This window comes from Mobula birostris, chromosome 1, assembly GCF_030028105.1.
Source record: "Mobula birostris isolate sMobBir1 chromosome 1, sMobBir1.hap1, whole genome shotgun sequence".
Classification (NCBI taxonomy): Eukaryota; Metazoa; Chordata; class Chondrichthyes; order Myliobatiformes; family Myliobatidae; genus Mobula; species Mobula birostris.
This window is the reverse complement of record NC_092370.1, coordinates 106,014,438-106,036,679: the sequence shown is the minus strand read 5'-3', so window position 1 is coordinate 106,036,679 and position 22,242 is coordinate 106,014,438. Positions and strand designations below refer to the sequence as shown.

Here is a 22,242-nt window from a genome sequence, read left to right as displayed (position 1 = left end):
GTTGTATTATTTGTCTGCAGAGATCGGAACAGACAAGGCCTGTTACAGAGACATGTCGTCCTTCCCTGAAACAAAGGCAGAGAAATATGCCAACAAGAGTAAAGGGAAGAAGTTCCTTCAGTACAACCACCGGCAACTGAGCCGTGTATACCCCAGGGGACAACGTCTGGATTCTTCCAACTATGACCCACTGCCCATGTGGATCTGTGGCAGCCAACTGGTGGCCCTCAACTTCCAGACACCAGGTATCCTTGCTGCAACAAGCTACAGAAGAGAGTATTTAAACACAACCAAAACCAGAGGAGACAAGGCTCCAGTTCCACCCACACACACAACTCACCAAGGATCACGTTGTCTCAATCATTTGCTGACGTTCCTTAACAGTAACTCAGCTCTGTTTTAAAAAGTCCATGGTTCAGATTTCTCAGTTTTAAATACTTGATTTGTTAAGTTTGGGAAAACCCTTCAAAACCTCTCCCGTGAGCCACGAGATCCATGGAAACTTGGTTGTGTGGATTCAGAATTGGTTTGCCCACAAAAGGCAGAGGGTTGTAGTAGATAGAGCGTATTCTACCTGGGGTCAGTGTCTAGTAGTGTTCCACAGGATTCTGCTCTGGGACCCTTGCTTTTTGTGATCTTTATGAATGGCTTGGTTGAGGAGGTGGAAGGGTGGGTTAGTAAATTTGTAGATGACATGAAGGTTGGTAACGTGGATAGTGTAGCAACTTGTTGTAGGTTGCAGTGGAATATAGACATGATGCGGAGCTGGGCTGAGAAGTAGCAGATGAAGTTCAATCTGGAAAATTGTGAAATGGTGCATTTTGAAAGATTGAGCTCGAAGGTGGTGTACAATATCCATGGCTGGACTTTTTGTAGTCATTCTTAACAGGGAGATCTTGGGGTCTAAGTCCATAGATCTCTCAAATTTGCCACACATGTTGATAGTGTGGTTAAGAAGGCAGATTACGTGTTGATCTTCATTAATGGGATTTGAGTTCAAGAGCTATGAGTTATGTTGCAGCTCTGTAAAACTTTGGTTAGGTTGTACTTGGAGTATTGTGTTCAATCTGATCACCTCGTTATAGGAAGGATATGGAAGACTTAGAGAGGATGCAGAGAAGCTTTACCAGGATGCTGCCTGGATTAAAGAATCTGTTGCATGAGAAAAGTTTGAGAGAACTAGGGCTTTTCTCTTTGGAGTGAAGCAGGATGAGAGGCGGTTTGATAGATCTGTATAAGATTACAAAAGCATAGATAGTGTGGGGGAAAATTTATGGGCCATCAGTTTAAGGTGGGTGGAGGAAAATTTAGGGGAGATGTCAGAGTAGGTTGTTACACAGAGAGTGATGGTGCCTGGAATGCATTGCTGGGATTGGTTACAGAGGCTGATAAAACGGGGGCCCTTCAGAGACTATTAGATAGGCACATGGATGTAAGAAAAATGGAGGGCTATGGGTTATGTAGGAGGGAAGGGTTATATTGATCATGGAGTAGTGTGAGAATGTGTCATACTGTGCTTTACTGTTATATGTTTTATGTCATAAATTCAAAAGTATTTTCAGAACTTGTTCAAACACTTCAAAAGAAGAGCAAAAGTTTCCAGCACTGAGTTCCAAGTGTCTCTGATCTAGAACATTAATGGTCTCATGTATATTATTTTATATACTTAGTGGATTCTTGTTGACATGGTGCAGCGTGCCCAGTGCAAACAAAATCAGTATGTTACATTGCCTACCGGAGAAATACTTTAGATCTGTGAACCATTAAGGTTTTTACTGATGTGCTATAATTGGAATATATATCTCAAGAGACATTGTAAGAGACAGTTGCAATCAAACCTGATACACTAAGTGTTTGTAACCTCCGAGTTATATTCAAATGCAAGTTGTTTCCCGATCTGCAATCACTTAATGGCAATGAGTGCAGAGCCTATACTCACCTGCACCCAATCATTTCACCCACACTAGCATTGTCTTGAGGCTCTTAAAAAATCAGGACATGCAAATTTCTGTGACCAAGATTATCTTAATTCAATGTCTGCTTAATCATCCCTGCCTTAGACACATTCTCATTCTCTGTGCTTATTATAACAAATTAAATAGTTTTAAGTTTAGTCATTGTCATAGAAAAACAGCGGCTAATCTGCACACATCAAGCTTTCAAAACAGGAATGCAATAACAATCAACTACCTTTCTCTGATCATGTTAATTGAAGGTTAAATAATGGGCAAAAAATTAGGAGAATTACCTGTTCATATTTGAAAATGCGTCATGGGATCTTTTGCGCCATCTGAAATGACAGACACAGGGCTCAGTTTAAAACCAATTTTAGGGCAACTTTATTTTCGTTAATCGTAATTGAAAAAAAAAATTTGCTGTTTCTATTAATATTTTTACCTGTGGGGAAAATGCAAATTGGTCAATTAGACAATGAAGACTATTTATTTTCCAATTATTGTGTAAGGTAGTGCATTCGAGATCAGAAACATTTGGAGACACTCTCCTCCAATCAAAACCACTATCACGCAATATCAGGAAGGTGGGGACAGTTCAAGACAGCAGAAGGAATATGCCCCAATTCATTTGGCAATTGTATTTGTGACATTTTTTGCACCATTTTCTCAACATTAGGGTGTTTTTCATAGTTCTGGACACATACTCAATATTAGACTGCTACTCCCTCTCCTGGATTTTCTGGTAATTACAGCATTTTTTGGCAGGGTTAACAGCATATGGGTGAGCATTTAAGACTGGCCTACTACACACTATAAATGACTCTAACACAACCTTCAGCTTTTACTACTCATTCGCATTTATCTAATGACTGAAAAGATTCTGTAATTTTACTCTGAGCTGAAGTTGCACCAGGGCTGTTTCTGTGGGAAAGGTCTTAAGTCTACGCAGTAATCATCTGAGTTAACTGGCCTGGGTTACACCGAGTGGACTGATCTGCTTTTTCTGGTTATTTGGGATATTTCAGTTAGACTGAGTAATTCTAGGCTAGGCAGAGGATTGAAGCTGATTGGAGATCAGCTCCCAGTGCAATTTCAAAAGATATTTTTAGTGGTCAGTGGGTAAAGCCATTTAAACAATAAATTTCTAAGTCCAAATTTTTATTGGCAAAGTACATGTATGTCATCATATACTACCCTGAGATTCATTTTCTTGTAGGCTTTCACAGTAAATACGAAGAAACACAATAGAATCAATGAAAAACTGCCCACTAGACAGACAAACAACCAATGTGCAAAAGACAAGCTATGCAAATACAAAAGAAAAAAACATATAAAATTATTATTAATAATAAATAAGCAATAAATATCAAGAACATGAGATGATGAGTCTTTGAAAGTGAGTACATAGGTCGTAGGAACAGTTCAGTGATGGGGTGGGTGAAGTTGAGTGAAGTTTTCCCTTCAAGTTCAAGAGCCCGATGTTTGAGGGTTAATAGCTCCAAGACGTGAAGATCTGCAGATGCTGGAAATTCAAGTAACACACACAAAATGCTGGTGGAATGCAGCAGGCCAGGCAGCACCCATAGGAAGAGGTACAGTCGACGTTTCGGGTGGAGACCCTTTGTCAGGACTAACTGAAAGAAGAGATGGTAAGAGATTTGAAAGTGGGAGGGAGGGGGGGAGATGTGAAATGATAGGAGAAGACAGGAAGGGGAGGGATGGAGCTAAGAGCAAGAGAAAGCAGGATCTCCCAGTGACCGCATATTTTAATTCCACGTCCTATTCCTATTCTGATATGTCATTCCATGGCCTCCTCTACTGTCAAGATGAAGCCACACTCAGGCTGGAGGAACAACTCCTTATATTCCGTCTGGGTAGCCTCCAACCTGATGGCATGAACATTGACTTCTCTAACTTCCATTAATGCCCCATCTCCCCTTCTTACCCCATCCCTTATTTATTTATTATTCCCCCCCCCTTTTTTTTCCGTTCTCTTTTTTCACTCTCTATCCCTCTCGTAATCACTCCTTGCCTACTCTCCATCTTCTTCTGGGCTCCTCTCCCCCTTTCTTTCTCCCTAGGCCTCTCGTCCCATGATCCTTCTCCAGCTCTGTATCCCTTTTGTCAATCAACTTTCCAGCTCTTAGCCTCATCCCTCCCCCTCCTGTCTTCTCCTATCATTTTAGATCTCCCCCTCCCCCTCTCAAATCTCTTACTATCTCTTCTTTCAATTAGTCCTGACGAAGGGTCTGGGCCCGAAACGTCGACTGTATTTCTTCCTATGGGTGCTGCCTGGCCTGCTGTGTTCCACCAGCATTTTGTGAGGGTTAATAGCTGTTCCTGAACCTGAGTGGGTCCTGAGGCTCCTGTACCTCCTTCCTGGTGGCTGCAGTGAGAAGACAGAATGTCCTGGATTGTGGGGATCCTTGACGATAAATGCTGCTTTCCTGCGACAGCTCACCTTGTAGTTGTGTCCAACATTGGGGAGGGCTTTACCTGCACCACTACGTCAAAGGTATACTGCTGTGCTTCTTTGTAATGGCACTTACGTGCTAGACCCAGGACAGATCCTCTGAAATGATAACACTGAAGAGTTTAAGGTGCTGACTCTCTCCACCTCTGATCCCCTGATGAGAACTGGCTCATGGAAATCTTGTTTCCTCCTCATGAAGTCAATAATCAGCTCTTTGGTTTTGCTGACATTGAGTGAGAGATTGTTGTTGTGACACCACTCAGCTAGATTTTCAATCTCTTTCATATACGCTTATTCATCACCACCTTTGATTTGGTCAACAACAGTGGTGGTGTCAGCAAACTTGAATACGCATGGCCATACAGTCATAAGTGTAGAGCAAGTAGAGCAGAAAATTAGGCACACAGCCTTGTGACGCACCTGTGCTGAAGGAGGTGTTGTTGCCAATCCAGACTAACTGGGGTCTGTAAATGAGGAAATCAAGGATCCATTTGCATAAGAAGGTACTGAGGCTCAGGTCTTGCAGCTTATTGATTAGTTTTAAGAGGATGATGGTATTGAATGCAGGGCTATAGTCAATGAAGTGCATCCTGATGTAGGCATCTGTCCAAGTGTTCCAGGGTTGAGTGAAGAGCCAGTGAAATGGCATCTGCTGTTGACCTCTTGTAACAGTCCGCAAATGGAGTGGACCTAAATCATTCCCCAGGGAGGAGTTGATATGTTTCATGACCAACCTCTCAAAGCACTTAATCACACTGAATGTGAGTGCTGTTGGACAATAGTCATTGAGACAGGTTACCACGTTCTTTTTGGGAAAGCAAGAGGTTAAACATCATCAGTGAATACTCCAGCCAGTTAATCAGCAGAGGTTTTTAGAACTCGGCCAGGTACCCCATCTGCACCAGATGCTTTCCGTGGGTTCACCCTCCTGAAAGATGCTCTCACGCCACCCTCAGTTGTCCAGTAGGATAGTGGTACACTCAATGGCCTCTCGGGGCCAACCAAAGGTGTCTTTGTCTTTTTTATGATCGCAAGATAATGCTGGACATTAAGAACTTCAAGTAGGCTGTTTCTTATTTGCTGATCGCAGTACTCAATATCTTGAGTGCTTGCTTAACATCGGTCTTTGGCAGTATGTAAACTGCAATCAGGATCATGGAGGAGAACTCTCTCCATCAGTAGAATAGACATTACTTAATCATTAGATGTTCCAGGTCAGGAGAACAAGAGTGCGACGAGACCGCTACGTCTGAGCACAACAAAGAAATTATCATGAAACGTAGATCCCCCCCCCCCCACCTCTTCCCTTTCCCAAACGTTCTGCAGATTGATCCGTTAAGTAGATCGAGAGCTCCTCAGGCAGGACCACCACGTCCAGCGTGTCTTGAGTGAGTCATGTCTCTATGAAACACAGGACATAACAATTTCTCATTTCCCTCCAATACCACAATCTTGTTCTTAGGTCCTCAGTCTTCTTTTCCAGTGACTGTACATTTGCTAACAAGATACCGGGTAGAGGAAGTTTTACACCCCGCTGTTTTAGTCTGGCTTGAAGTCCTCCCCTGCCGACCTCTCTTCCAGCCATGGTAATGTACTTTCATCTGCTCAAAAGTGCTATGCCTTCATTCCTGAGAGTTGAGTTTGCTGATCCTTCAGAAGATCCTCGCAGACCTCTCTTCTGGCCATGGTAATTTACCTTCATCTGCTCAAAAGTGTCGTACCTGCATTCCCGAGATTCAAGTCTACTAAGTCCTTCAGAAGATCGTGAAATTGCTAGTTTACCAATTATTTAAAGGGAAATTACAGGATGCAGGTTGCAGCAATGGTAGTTTAGAAGGAGTGTATCTGGAAGTTTTGTGAGCTGCCTGAAAAATGTCAGCATGTATCACCAGCCCCATTTGGGAATTTATAGTCACTGAGTAAGAGAATGGGGTAAAATCATAAAACCTTTCTCTTTTCTGAAAACTGTGAACTTTATGAACTGTTCCACAATAAGCCTGAGGAGATCACAGTTAAATAAAGCAGGGATATTGTAAACACATGAAATTTTGTAGGAGACCCATGACGACATGAAGGAAGTCCTCCTATGTTGAAACTGAAAAAGCTTTGATTTTTTTTTATTTTTCTCTGTAGACAAACCAATGCAGTTGAACCAGGCTATCTTCACCATGAATGGGAAATGTGGGTACGTGTTGCATCCTGACATCATGAGGGATGAAAACTTTGACCCCTTTGACAAAAGCACTCTCAAAGGTGTGGAACCAATCACCATTCAGCTTCAGGCAAGTACCAACCATTTTATTTTACCATATCTTGATAATGTATCCTGAAAGAAAATGGAACATTCAGAGAGAATTCTAAACTTCCACGTGAGAAAAAAAAGAAGACATTAACAGTGAAGACAAGAGAGTTCTATTACCTGCTCCACCCACACTGATCATTCTAATTTTCACAGTTCTGTTTGACCGGTTTTTGAGGGAAATGTCAAATTCAGTTTATGTTCTTAGTGGGATGTCAAAAAGACCCTAGCATTAATTTACTGAGGCTTTGTCAAATAACAGCTGAGGACTCCTTCTCATTAAGCTGAAGCAGATTTGAGGTTGGGCAGAACTTCAGCAGTTTAGGTCAGGAGAAGAAAATTGCTTGAGCTTTTGAAGTGATGCATAGGAGGGGGTGGGGAAGACTAAGGCCTAGTATGGAGGAGGGATGCGGCAGGGACAATATCTGATGTGGCCACTGGGCAGGAGTACTGGTGTTGAACAATAATACAATAGTGGTATTTAAGAGCCTTTAGATAGGCATATGAATATACAGGGAGTGGAGCAATATGGATCATTGTGCAGGCAAAATTAGTTTAATTTGGCATCTTGTTCAATACAAACATCATCTGCCAAAGGGCCTGTTCCTGTGCTGGACTGTTCGGCATTCTGTGTCATATTAAACTGATGACACAGCAATATTACATAATGTTATGGCAAGCACAGTCATGTTTTATGCACAAAACCTTGTGGTTGCAAAAAATGCATAATTCTCTGGGATAGTACCATGTACAAGTTACAAAATCTACTTCACCTTTTCATGAAACTCTGCTTCATTCCCTCTGCCCTTCAGCTTTCTCTGTTCATTATCTGAAATTAGATACCTGATTGTTATCTAGTAGTAGCTACTTGTGCGAAAGAGAGATGTCCTTTCTTTATACCTTATATGTTGTAGCTGTCCAGAGTATGCCTGAAATGTATGAAGTCAGATATTTACAGGAACCAGATTTGTCCATTTTATACCAAGGTATAGTCCCTCTCAAGGTAGTTTTCTGCCCCTACCAACCCCCATGAGAATCAATTATCCTCTGTCTACCTCACCATTATTAAAACAATACATTGCAGACTTGAACCATTTACCCTGCAGCATCTCTGCACGAATGTTTTCAATTAATACCATGCAATTCTCTTTCTCCTCTATCCTGAAGATTTTCACTGGCGAAAGCTATTTTTGAATATGCTTTCACCCCTTTTAGTTCATGCATTCTAGATTATATTGACTTATTGTATAAAACAATTTTTTCTGCATTTTTTTCTCTTTTGCAATTATTGAAGTCCAAGTAAATAATTTAAATTAGATTTTTATCTATAATCCCTCAGAGATCATGGGTTTGAATTAGGAATGGGAACTATTAATTATGTCTCTCCATTAGCCCAGACTTCAGTAAACTATTGCACCATATACTGACTGGAATGTTTTTTTTGTCTCATGCTGAATGACTGCATTTACCAGAGAGCTACTGGGTACCAGTTAGGGGATAATATTTACTGAGCTGAAGTAATTTTGGAGTTCTTCCTCCTATTAAGAAGAGTGAGTTGTGGACCTGAGTCTTTATTAAGTCTTCTCTCTTAAACTGACAGATCTTGGGAGCACGACACTTGCCCAAGAATGGGAGGAGTATCGTTTGTCCGTTTGTTGAGGTGGAGGTTTGTGGAGCTGAGTATGACAACAGCAAATACAAGACTGAGGTGGTGGGTAAGGGAGACTTCTGCTTGAATCATATGGCAACAGATTTTACTTTTCTTCCCTGTACTTTTTTTTTAAAGAGTCATGCCCATGTCAATTATCACACAACCATCTGTCATGTGCCCATCTATATAAATTGTTGATCCATTATCTTCTATACCTAGGTAATATAACTGCTTGTCTAGATAATTATTAAATGTTGTTGTAGCACCTGCCTCAACCACACCCTCAAATAGTGTATTTCACATTCCACCTACACTGGAGTGAAAATAATTCATCCTCAGATCCCCTTTAAACTCTAAGCAAAACAAACTCAATCCATCCTGGCTCCCCTTGTAGCCAAATTGCTCCATCCCTGGCAACTTCCTAGTGAGTCTCTTCTGTACCCTCATGTTTTCTCCCTTAATAATTGATATTAGTACAGTTAATTCCAAGCAGGAATGGGAAAGGGTGGTATGGAGTTGTGATACATCATTCAGGAATTCATCATACCTGAAGATTAAAATCAACTGATAAAATCAATTTGGGGCATTGAGGAGAGGAGTTAGCAAGTGTCGTTTCAATTATACAAGATATTGGTAAGGCCACACTTCAATTATTCTGTACAGTTTCAGTCACCTTGTTATAGACAAAGTGTTATTAAACCGGAAAATATGCAGAAATATTTAGCGGAATACTGTCTAGATTTGGAGGTTGAGTTAGAAAGAGAGATTGCGTAAAGTAGAACTTTATTCCCTGGAGACTGAGTGGTGACATGATAAAGGTATATAAGGTCGTAAGGGACATAGACAGGGTGAAAGCAAATAGTCTTATTCCCAGGGAGGGGGTGGTTAAAAACAAGAGAGCATAGGTTTAAGATCAGAGGTGAGAGATTTAAAAGGTACATCAGGAGCATTTTCTTCATATTAAGCATAGTGCATATTTGGAATGAACTGCCAGAGTTGTGGTTGAAGTGGGCACATAACCAACATTTAAAAGCCATCTAGATAAGTACATAAACAGGAGATGTTTAGAGGGCTAAGTGCCAAATGTGGACAGATGGGATTAGTTCACAGGGCAACACAATCAGCATAGAACAATTTAGACTGAAGGGCCTATCTCCATGTTGTATGATTCTAATAACATCCTCATCTGACGCACACAGTCAGGTTCAGGTGTGGCATGAAATTAATTTTACTTTGATCAACATCCTACTCAAAATAAAAACATGTTGCATATTGGAAATTGTAATAAAACAGATTATGTGGAAAACTCTCAGCAAGTCAGCAACATCTGTGGAGAAAGTAAGGTTAATAATTCAGACCATTTGTCAATAATCCGAACGTCATGTTTTCTCTGTTTGTTTGCTTTAGAAGAATTTCTACTCAAAATGGTCAAAGGTGAGTGCAGTATTGATCAGATACAAAGTTCAAACAGCATCTGTGAGAGAACTATAGTTAAACTTTTAGAGAAATAGGCTCGTGACCTTGCGTCTGAACTGAACAAAATACAGGGATAGATATGTTTCAAAATACAAATAAAGGAGAGATTAAAAGAAAAATTATGATAAACTGGAAGAAGAGATTAAATGATAAACATGTTAGGCAAAAGAGGATGTTAACATGGTAAGTGAAGTATCAAAAGATGTGTTGAGAGGAGGTGTAAATGGAAAGGTCAGATCATTATCTGAAATTGTTGAATCCATTGTTGAGTTTGGAAGGCTCTCAGAAGCCTAACCAAGAGGGAAGGTGGTGTTTCTCAAGCTTCATAGGAGCAGTTTAGGGATTCAAGGACATGGAAGTCAGAGTGGAACAGTGAATTGAAACAACAAGTGGCAGGGCCTTTGGTGTTCTTTTTGTGGGCTGAATGGAGATGTTCCTAAGCAGTCACTCTGTCCCTGTTACACCTCTTAAGTTGAAAGATTGTAAGCATAACTCTAGCAAAATACATAAAGTACTGGAGGAATTTAACAAGTCAGGCAGCATCTGTGGAGGGGAATAAACAGTTCACGTTTCGGCCCGAGACCCTTCATCAGGATTGTTTATTACCCTATATAGATGCTGCCTGACTTGCTGAATTCCTCCAGCATTTAGTGTGTGTTGCTTAAGATTCCCAGCATATGCAGAATCTCTTGTGTTTATGATAAATAAATTTCCGCTTTTCTGAAAGGAGCTTGTGGGATCCCAGGCTGTGGGGAGGGGAGAGGTAAAAGCACAGGTATTGCAGTTTCTGCGCTTGCACAGAAGGGTACCATAGGAAGGAGACCTGTTGTGCTGAGGACAAAATCAAAGTGTCATGAAGGGAACACTCCCTTTGGAATGCTGAATAGTGAGAGAAAGGGAAGTGCGTTCAGTGAAAGGAGAGGGGAATCAATCCAAGAATGTCAAAAGGAACATCCCTTTGAAGCTGCAGTTCATTTTGCATCACCACCAAAAGCATCTCCCTTTCTCATGGCACCTTGAAATGCAACTAAAGGAGATAGAGTGCCAAATATAATTGACTTAAAACATTCATTTTGCTTTCTGCTACACATTACTAACCTGTTGAGCATTTCTGGCATTTTTAGAATTCATTTCAGACATAGAGCATCCATGGTATTTTATTTGTGTATTGGCTAACTGAACATTGGCTGACAATTGCATCAGAGATCTTCTATGTGTTTTAATGTTACACTGTAAGTACCTTTATTTCCTCAGGTTGGGTCAGCTGTTGAATAAATTCTGTTACGTTACATGTCTTTTGCTAAAACACATAATATATGGGACCTCTTAAGTGATTTGCAGTGAGATTTTTGGCAAATTTTTCATGAAGCAGCACAAGGCATTGCTTTATTTGCTTTGTGTGGTTTCTCTTCCACTGCAAATAGTCAGAAGAAGAGCTATAAATAGAACATATTTTATCAAAGGCAGTATCATTCAAATAAACTGCTCTATCTGAATGCAACAATATATCATGAATCCTACAGTACGTGTGAAACACACTGACTCTTTAAGATTTCTGCACACATATTCACTGTTCTCCCTTTAAAAAATGAAATAAACCCACACAATTAAACTACGCACATGAAAGTCTACAACTAATTAATTAATTATGAATTCGCTCAATTTTTTCACATGTTCCTTCACTGAACATTTGCATTGCAAACTTTACTTGATATCTCTGAAGTATGCCTCCCAGGCATGAGTAATTTCAGTGTTTCAATTCACTAGGTAGATCTCCCATACCTCTTGTCTCACATATGTTTTGCAACTGTTGCCTCAGCATAGTTGGTTTGAATGACTTTGAATATGCTGTAATTTGAATCACACTCTTCGTGTTACCTATAGAGAGTTCAATAACTCTTATCAACAACTACACAAGTCACAATTGTACATTGTATTTGGAGTGGATATCATAGCTCTCTGCCTTTATGCCTCTGCTTTTATACTGTGTTGCATCTGAGCTTCCACCCTGACTCATTGTAGGCATTGAACCTTTCTTCCGTTCTGACATTTCCTCCAACGTTACTTCATCACTTCTCACGAAGGCTGTTAACACTGACATGATTGTTCTATCACAGTTTGAATCTATTCCATTGGACATTAATGACATGTAACATCTTTCACTGGATGTTCAGAGTTTTGAGCTGCTTCCATGTGGCATTGCTGCTGTGCTTGATACGGTCCTTGAGACAATTCCATGAATAAGAATTTTTCCTCAGAACTCTCACAGACTCATCTTTACCATCTATACCATCCTTGTTCAACCCGATCAGTATCACCACACTGCAGCACCGTATGCTGAATCAATTACTTCATAGAACACTACAATAAAATAATCTGGCCCATCTGGTCCATGCTGAACTCTTAATCTGCCTTGTTCCATCGACTAGTACCCAGACCATAGCCCTTCATACTCCTCTCATCTATGAACCTATCCAAATTTATCTTAAGTGTTGAAATCAAACTCACGTCCACCACTTCTGCTGGCAGCTTGTTCCAATTTCCCACCTCTCTCTGAGTGAGGAAGTTCCCCCTCATGAACCCTTTAAACATTTCACCTTTAACACATGACCTCTAGTTGTAGTCTCACACAATCTCAGTGAAAAAAAGCCTGCTTGCATTTCCCCTATCTATACTCCTGATAATTTTGTAAACCTCTGTTAGGCATTTATATACCTTTATTTTGTATACCTCTATTGTCAATATATTAGGCACTCAGCAGGGGGGAAATGAAAAGAAGCGAGGTGTAAGTGGAGTGGCCATTGTGTGTGTAGACAATGTTAGAGTGGTCAGGCAAACCCAATGAGCTTGGACATGCACAGGCAGAGGTTCTAAGTAAGTAAGAAGGTTTCTGGTAAGTTGTTTTTTTCCTCTATAAATACATAGCTAGTGCACTGAGAATGGGTCCAGAGTTACTGGTATGTTTCTTGTGTGAGTTCTGGGAACTTTGAGAGACCTCCAGTCACCTTGATAACTACATCTGCATGAAGCGCACTGAGCTGCAGCTCCTTAGAAACCATAGGACTGGAGCTGCAACTGGATGACCTTCGGCTCATATGGGAAAATGAGAAGGTGATAGGTAGGAGCTACAGGGATCTAGTCACCCCTGTCGCAGGGGGCAGGTAACTGGGTGATTCCATAATAGGAGTAGCAGGCAGCAGATTCTGTGTGTGAAAGAGACACCTGGATTGTATGTTACTTCCAAGGTGCCAGGATCAGGGATGTCTCAGATCGGGTCTACAGCATTCTAAAGTGGGAGGGTGAACAGCTGGAAGCAGTGGTATATATTGCTACCAACAACATAGGTAAGAAAAGGTCCTGAAGAGTGAATATAAGGAGTTAGGTAAAAGATGAAAAGCAGGACTTCCAGGGTCTGCTTGCTTCCTGTCCCACGTGCTAGTAAAGGTAAAAATAGAATGATTTGGCAGATGAATGTGTGGCTGAAGAATTGGTGCTGGACGCAGAGTTTCAGTTTTCTGGAATATTGGGATCTATTCTGGGGAAGCTACGACATGTAGAAAAGGGATGTATTACACCTGAATCCAAGGAGGGCCAGTATTCTTGTGGGCAGGTTTGCTAGAGCTGTTGGAGAAGGTTTAGACTAATTTAGCAGGGGGGTGGGAACCAGAGTGATAGGGCCGAGAATGGGAATAAGGTAGATGATATTGTAGCACAGTTAGAGATTGTCAGGTACGATGTTATGAAGATTGCTGAGTCGTGGCTGAAAGAAGATCATAGTTGTGATCTTAACATCCAAGGATACACATTGTATCCAAAGGACAGGCAGGTAGAGAGAGGGGTTGGGGTGGCTCCATTGGTAAAAAATGAAATCGAATCTTAGAGGTGACATGGGATTGGAAGATGTAGCATTCTTCGGGGTAGAGTTAAGAAACTGCAAGGCTAAAAGACCCTGATGGGAGTTATATACAGGCCTCTGAACAGATTAGAATGGAAATAGAAAAGGCACATAAAAAGTGCAATGTTACGATAGGCATGGAAGATTTCAATATGCAGATAGATTAGAAAAAATCAGATTGGTGCTGGATCATAGAAAAGGAATTTGTATAATACCTACCAGATGGCTTTTTAGAGCAGCTGCGGTTGAGTCCACTAGGGGAAAGGCAAATCTGGAATGGGTTTTGTGTAATGACCCAGATTTGATAAGGGACCTCGAGATAAAAGAACCCAGAGAAGATAGTGATTATAATCTGACGGAATCCACCCTGAAGTTTGAGAAAGAGAAGCTAAAATAAAGTGTATCAGTATTACAGAGAACTTAAGGGAGTTACAGAGGCATGGGAGAGGAGCTGGTAAAATGTAATTGGAAGGGGCACTAGCAGGAATGATGGCAGAACAGTAACAGCTTGAGTTTCTGGGAACAATTTGGAGACACAGGAAATATACATCCCAAAGACGAAAACATTTTCTAAAGGGAAGTTGAGGCAATCGTGGCTGACAAGGGAAATCAAAGACATCATAAAAGCAAAATTGAGGGCATATAAAATAGCAAAAAACAGTGGGAAGGTAGAGGACTGGGATGGTTTTAAAGAACAATTTTAAAAGCCACAAAGAGAGAAAAAATGACATATGAAGGTAAGATCGCCAGCAATATCAAAGAGGATACCAAACAGCAGTGCCTCGTGGAAGCAAGGCTTGCAGCAGCTGCAAAGGATTATATTAATAAGCCTAAACAACAGGAATTCTGCAGATGCTGGAAATTCAAGCAACACACATCAAAGTTGCTGGTGAATGCAGCAGGCCAGGCAGCATCTGTAGGAAGAGGTGCAGTCGACGTTTCAGGCTGAGACCCTTCGTCAGGACTAACTGAAGGAAGAGTGAGTAAGGGATTTGAAAGTTGGAGGGGGAGAGGGGCATACATTCCCCCTCCCCCTCCAACTTTCAAATCCCTTACTCACTGTTCCTTCAGTTAGTCTTGACGAAGGGTCTCGGCCTGAAACGTCGACTGCACCTCTTCCTACAGATGCTGCCTGGCCTGCTGCATTCACCAGCAACTTTGATGTGTGTTGCCTGATATTAATAAGCCTTCTGCAGCCAAGTTACAGAATATCACAGCCCTATGCTGTACACTAAACTCTTTACTTACACAAGCAGCCAAAAGAAAATTGACATTTGCTAAACAACGATTGTTTGAACATGGTGAAAAACCAGGTAGGTATTTGGCTTATTTAGCTAGAAAGAAAAATGCCTCTCAGACTATTGCTTCAATTAGTGATGGGACAGGAGCCCTCACTAGTAATTTTAAAATGATTAATGTTGTGTTTAAGAATTTTTATTCTAAATTGTATCAATCTGAGCAATGTAATGATGGACAATCTAGGATGGAGTCCTTTTTCAGGAATTTAGATCTAGACATTTCTTCTGAACAAGAGTCCCTCCTCAATGCTCCGTTTTCTATACACGAGATACAGGAAGCTGTGAGACAGCTCCAAAGTGGGAAGGCGCCTGGTCCTAATTGACTCACTAGTGAATTCTATAAAGAGTTCACAGGGTTATTATCAGAGACTATGCTAAACATGTTCAATCATGCATTTAATTGTGGTCTCCTCCCACCAACATTGAGAGAAGCTAGTATCTCCCTAATTCTTAAGAAAGGAAAGAGCCCTGAAGATTGTGCCTTCTACAGGCCCAATTCATTGTTAAATGTTGACTTTAAAATATTATCTAAAGCCTTAGCATTGTGATTTGAAACTGTGTTACCTTTTATCATAAAAGAGGATCAAATGGGTTTTGTAAAAGGCCGTAAATCATCTAACACTATCAGAAGATTACTTAATGTGATTCAGGCATGTCAGCAACAGGCAGTGGACGGCTTAGTGGTTTCCTTGGATGCAGAAAAGGCCTTTGATCATGTCGAATAGCCGTATATTTTTTTCACTTTAGAACAATTTGGTTTGGGCAATAATTTTATTAAGTGGGTGAAGGTTCTTTATAATGACCCTTTGGCTGCGATTCTCACTAATGGTATTAGGTCGGATAATTTTAGTATTCTGAGGGGCAGCCGGCAGGGCTGCCCTTTATCACCACTGTTTTTCACACTACTGATTGAGCCATTGGCTGAAGCTATTCAGCGAGACCCCAAAATATCTGCTCCAGACATAGGACTAAAGTCACATAAAATTACATTGTATGAAGATGATGTTCAAATTTTCTTATCAAATCCTGCTATATCAGTGCACCACCTTATACAATGCATCAATTCATTTAGCGCCTTTTCAGGTTTAAAATCAACTTTACTAAGTTGACGTCCACACTAAACCGGATAATTTTGAAAATGCCGTTTTTGTGTAAAAACAATAGGCGTCCACACCAGGTGTTTTTGAAAATACCTCCGTCCACATTAAATTGGGTATTTGGGCGAATCTCCTCCTACTGGGCATGCGCAGGACACATCTACAGAAAACAAGCGAAGAGGAAACGGTATACTTGGTGCCTGTTTGTCCAGTTACAGACTAGAAAAAACTTAAAAGGAAATTGCCAAATGACAGACAGCTGTTGGCTCTCACGCAGGAGGACTTAAAACTGAAAAAACAAATACTGGAGCATATGGAGGCAACCGACAGGGAGTCCACGGACAGTATGACCTGGCTGACTACGAACATTGAAAAACTGCCTAACTCTGTTGCAGAGGGATTTGCAATGATGAGGAATAAGATGCCCCCCCCCCCGCAGTACTTTTCACCGTCACAATACCAGCCTCACAGCCACTACAATAGCTATACATATGGACACACAGACCCCCGGGTGGCCCCACCGACATCTTCCCCACTCCTACAGAGGGGTCACCCTGGAAACATTTCCTACAGCTATAGTCTCTTCATTGATGAAAGGGACAACAGCTACAACTAAATGCAATAAGGCTTGTTACTGGGCAAAAGTGAAATTTGCTTTTACCTCATTTGTTTGCCTTTACTTTTGCCATGTCTTTCTGTATTATTTTGCTGTAGTTAACATGTGCAATAAAATGAGTTACTAGGCAAAAGTGATTTTATTTTTACCTGAGTAAAAGTGAAACTTACAATTTTCCTTTATTGGCCTTAATATTTTCATGTCTATGCCAAACATAAGCTAATACTTAAAAATGACATTTTGAAAGTACTGACAATTGCACCTATTGAATGTATGCACAAGCAATACATTAATAAAGCACCTTGTTAAATGTATAAACATGTCTGCATCAGTGTTATCTTGTATTTCTATACAATGTTACATTAGGCTGTTGCACATCTATTGTCAGATATTGATGTTGTGGTGCTGGAGGTTGCATTCAAGAAAACAATGAAATGCCACGCTGCTGCCACCATCTGTTCCGGCACATCATGACAGCGTTTTTAAAAAGCCCCGGTTACCCCGTACACAGTACAACGCCTAACCGGCGTTTTCAGATTTAAACACTCTGGAGAACGTTTTAGAAAAGCTCTGTTTTCAGGGGAGGAAGATGCAGTTTCAGTGTGGACAGAGGGTCAAAACAAAGGGAAAAAGCTGCGGTTATGGATTTATCCGGTCTAGTGTGGCTGTAGCCTAAATCAGAGGCTATGCCTCTGTGGAATCTGCAGCAGGTACCTGACACTCAGAGTGTTTTCCCCTTTAAATGGTCGCAGACAGGTTTTGTTTACTTAGGCATATTTATCACACCTACGTTTGATCAATTGTTCAAAGCTAACTTTACACAGTTATTTGACAAAATCAAACAGCATCTTGAGCGATGGAGCGCTCTTCCCATTTTTTGGCTTGGCCAAATAACCTTGCTCAAAGTGAACATTCTTCCTCGTCTGCTCTACCAATACGAATGATTCCAGTCATTTTTACCTAACAAATACTTAAAAAAAATAAATGGCTTGTTTGTTTCTTTCATCTGGAACAAAAAATGACCCTGTATTAAAACGTGTAAGTTACAGCTTTTCAGTAGTCTAGGGGGTCTGGATTTTCCAGACATCAAAAAAAATCACTTAAGTTCCTTTTTATCTTATGTGGTTGACTGGGTTTGCAGGAACCCCTCCTCAGTTTGGCTAGACATTGAAGCTTCACAAGCAAAATGCCCTCTGATTAATTTGTTTTCCCTCAATAAGATGAAACTAGTTAAGGAATATTGGCGCAATCCAGTAACAATTAATACAGTCAGGGCTTGGAGGGCGGTGCGACAAATTGAGGGCAACACAGCGAAAATATCACCCTTCACTCCAATAACCGGCAGTCCAGATTTTCAGCCTGACATAATGGATTCTGGATTTAAACTTTGGATTTCTAAAGGTATTTTCCATCTAGATTTGTTTGATGAAGGAACGATGATGTCTTTTAGTCAAATAGTACAGAAACTTAACATACCCAACAAGGATCTTTTTCATTTCTTTCAGATAAGAGATTATATACAGAAAAAAAATCATTGTTAACTGCTTTCTATAGTTCCAACATAAAAAAGAGGGTGTTTTGTTCTAAGGGTGAAGTCTCCATCAGTACTTTTTACAGCATCCTGAGGGAATGTTCTTGTGGAGAGGCTGAGCAGCTGGGAAGGGTCTGGGAGGAAGAGCTGGGAGTAGAAATTGCAGCAGCTGAAACATGGGAAGACATCTGTGATAATGCAAAGAAAATTTCAGTTTGTAATAGAACTAAAGCATTGCAACTCAAAATTCTGCATACAGCCCATCTGACTCCAGATCGTCTCTCGAAATTTAAGACGGGGGTTTCTCCAATGTGTTCTAAATGTAAAGTAAATACTGAAACTTTCACCCACTATTTTTGGACTTGTCCCAAACTTCAGGCATACTGGAGTGATATTTTGGGTGAAATGGAAAAGATTCTGAAGATGGAGACCCAGTGTCTTTTCTCTTTGGCTTACCCAGCAGTTGTATTATTAATGCACATCTGAAAAAAAATTTGAACATCCTGACTTTTTGTGCGAGGAAGAACATTTTACTTCGTTGGATATCCGATAAGGCCCCTGGACTTTTTGGTTGGCGTAAATTAATCATGGAATACATTCCTTTGGACTTTTTGACATGTATGGTACACTGAAAAACAAATAGTTTTCATAAAACATGGCAACCTTTTCTGCAGTATGTAGATGCAAACCTATCTGCTATACTAATAAGGGCTTTTGCATAGGATGTTGAGGTGATGTCTATATTTTGATGGAAGTGTTCTGATAGTTGATATCTGTGAGGGGAAGAAATGTAAATATATCTGTAAATTGGGAGTTTTGTTATGCTGAGCAAAAAAAAATAAATTAAAAAAAAAGAAAAGAAGAGGATACCAGAAGTTTTTTTTTCAGATAGTCAATTTTTAAAAAAAGAGTAGATATTGGAAAGCTGAGAGTGAATATTGGACCACTGGAAAATGATACTGGAGAGGTAGTAATGGGGGGGCCAAAGAAATAGTGGATGAACTTAGTAGGTATTTTGCAACAGTTTTCACGATGGAAGACACTCATAGTTTGCCAGTTTATCAATGATTTGGATGAAGGACTTGATGGTTTTGTGGCTGTGTTTGCAAGTGATGCATAGATAGCTGGAGGAGCAGGCAGTGTTGAGGAAGCAGAGTGTTTGCAGAAGGATGGGCAATGAATGGCAGATGGAATATAGTGTTGGGAAGTGCATGGTCATGCACTTTGGCAGAAGAGATAAGGGCATGGATTTTATTCTAAATGTAAAGAAAATTCAGAAATTGTAGGGTCAAAGATCAAAGTACATACTGTATGTCGCCATATATAGCCCTTAGATTTGTTTTCTTGAGGGCATACTCCATAAATCCAAGAAATGTAAAAGAATTAATGAAAAACTGTACCCAACAGGACGGACAAACAACAAATGTGCAAAAGACAACAAACTGCAAATACAAAAGAAAATAAATAAATAGATATTGAGAACATGAGACAAGAAGTCCTTGAAAGTGAGACCATAGATTGTTGTAACAGTTCAGTGATGAGGTTCGTGAAGTTATCCCTAATTCTTCAAGAGCCTGATGGTTGATGCAGTGTTCCCTAAAGGTTAACTTGCAGGTTGAACTGGTGGTCAGGAAGGCAGATGTAATTTTACCATTCATTTCAAGAGGACTAGAACACAAAAGCAAGCTTGTAATGCTGAGCCTTTATTTGGCATTGGTCAGATTGCACTTGGATTACTGTGTACTGTTTTGGGCTCCTTATGTAAGAAATGATGTGCTGCAATTGGAGACAGTCCAGAGGAGGTTCACCAGAATAATCCCAGAAATGAATAGGTTAACATATGAGGAGCGTTTGATGGCTCTGGGCCTATATCTACTAGAGTTTAGAAGAATGAGAGGGGATCTCATTGAAATCTATTGAATATTGAAAGGCCTAGATAGAGGGGATGTGGAAAGGATGTTTCCTGTAGTGAGTGAACCTAGGGTAGTGAATCTGTGGAATTCATTGTCATGGATGACTGTAGAGGCCAAGTCAATGGATATATTTAAGGCAGAAGTTGATAGGTTTCTGATTAATCAGGGTGTCAAAAGTTACAGGGAGAAGGCAGGGGAATGGGGTTGAGAGGGATAATAAATCAGGCACAATGGAATGGTAGAGCAGCCTCAATGGACCAAATGATCTCATTCTGCTCTTATGTCTATCAAATCTCTATTCATTTTCCTATGCTTCAGGGAACAAAGTCCTAGCCTATTCAACCTTTCACTATAACTCAGGTCCTCAAGTCCTAGCAACAGTCTTGTAAATTTTCTCTGCACTATTTCAATCTTATTCACATCTTCCATGTAGGAAGGTGACCAAAACTGCCACAATACTACAAATTAGGCCTCACCAGTGTCTTATACAATTTCTACATAACATTCCAACTCTTGTATTCAATGCTTTTTGATTTATGAAGGCCAGTGTACCAAAAGCTTACTTTATGACCCTATCTATCTGTAATGCCACTTCCAAGGAATTATGGTTGTGTATTCCCTGATTCCTCTGTTCTACTACAGTCCTCAGTGCCCTACCGCTCACCATGTAAATCTTACCATGGTTTGTCCTTCCAATATGCAACACTTCACATCTGACTGCAGTAAATTCCATCTGCCATTTCTCAGCCCATTTGTCCAGATGGCTTAGATCCCGCTACAAGTTTTGATAATCTTGCTCACTGTCCACTATATCCCCTACCTTGGTGTCATTCACAAATTTGCTGGTCCATTTTACTAGCTGATCATTGATATAGATGACAAACAACAACAGATGCAGCACTGTCCTCTGCAGTTCAACACTAGGTACAGGCTTCCGGTCAAAGGGGCAACCATCTACTACCAGACTCTGGCTTCTCCCATGAAGCCAATATGTAATACAGTTTACTACCTCATCTTGAATGCCAAGTAACTGAACCTTCTTGACCAACCTTCCACGTAGAATCTTGCCAAAGGCCTTGCTGAAGTCCATGTAGACACCATCCACTGCCTTGTCTTCATTAACTTTCCTGGTAACTTCCTTAAAAACCTCTATAAGATTGGTTAGACACAACCTACCACACCCAAAGCCATGTTGACTATCCCTAATCAGTCCCTGCCTATCCAAATACTTATACATATGATCACTTGGAATACTTTACAGAAACTTACCTACTACTGATGTCCAGCTCACCGGCCAATAATTTCCCAGCTTATTCTTGGAGCGTTTCTTAAACAACAGAACAACATTCGCTATTGTCCAATCCTCTGGCACCTCGTCTGTGGCTAAGGATGTTTTAAATATCTCTGCTAGATCCTGTCCTTTAACTTAGCGCCTAACTCCCTAAACTGACTTTACAGGACCTTGTCATCCTTCCTACCCATGCCTTTGGTACTGACATGGATCATGAACTCTGGCTGCTCATCTTCCCTCTTAAGAATGTTGGGGGCTCAATCCAAGATGTCCTTGACCCAGGTGACAACATCCCATTTGGGAATCTCATTCTCCGCCTCAGCGCCTCCTGTCTGTTCCCCGAACCAATAAGTTCCCCATCACTACAGCTCACCTATTCTTCCCCCTTCCCTTCTGAGCCATAGAGCCAGACTTAGTGCCAGAGATCTGAACACTGTGACTTTCCTCTGCTAGGTCATCCCCTCCAAACAATATACCTGTTATTAAGGGGAACGGCCAAAGGTGTACGCTACACTGGCTGTTTACTTCCTTTTCCCTTTCGTTATGGTCATCCAGTTACCTGCGTCATGTAACTTGAGTGTAACTTCCCCATATTGCCTGCCAATCAACCCCTCAGCCTCCCAAATGATCCAGAGTTTCATCCAGCTCCAGATCCAATTGCTTACAATGGTCTGCAAGAAACTTCAGTTGGATATACATCTAGTAGGTGTACTTATCAGGGGCACTGGAAGTCTCCTTGTCTTCTGA

The 22,242-nt window shown here is 40.7% G+C and overlaps 1 protein-coding gene across 1 annotated transcript in view; it reads left to right on the top strand.

Annotated features, from left to right (window-relative positions):
- The window catches only part of LOC140198740 (1-phosphatidylinositol 4,5-bisphosphate phosphodiesterase gamma-1-like), a 269,063-nt gene that overhangs the window by 232,835 nt on the left and 13,986 nt on the right, over nt 1-22,242 (top strand). The window contains exons 26-28 of the mRNA XM_072259758.1: nt 21-245; nt 6,562-6,710; nt 8,328-8,442. Coding sequence (XP_072115859.1) covers nt 21-245; nt 6,562-6,710; nt 8,328-8,442 — 489 coding nt within the window. The remainder of the gene's footprint in view (nt 1-20; nt 246-6,561; nt 6,711-8,327; nt 8,443-22,242) is intronic.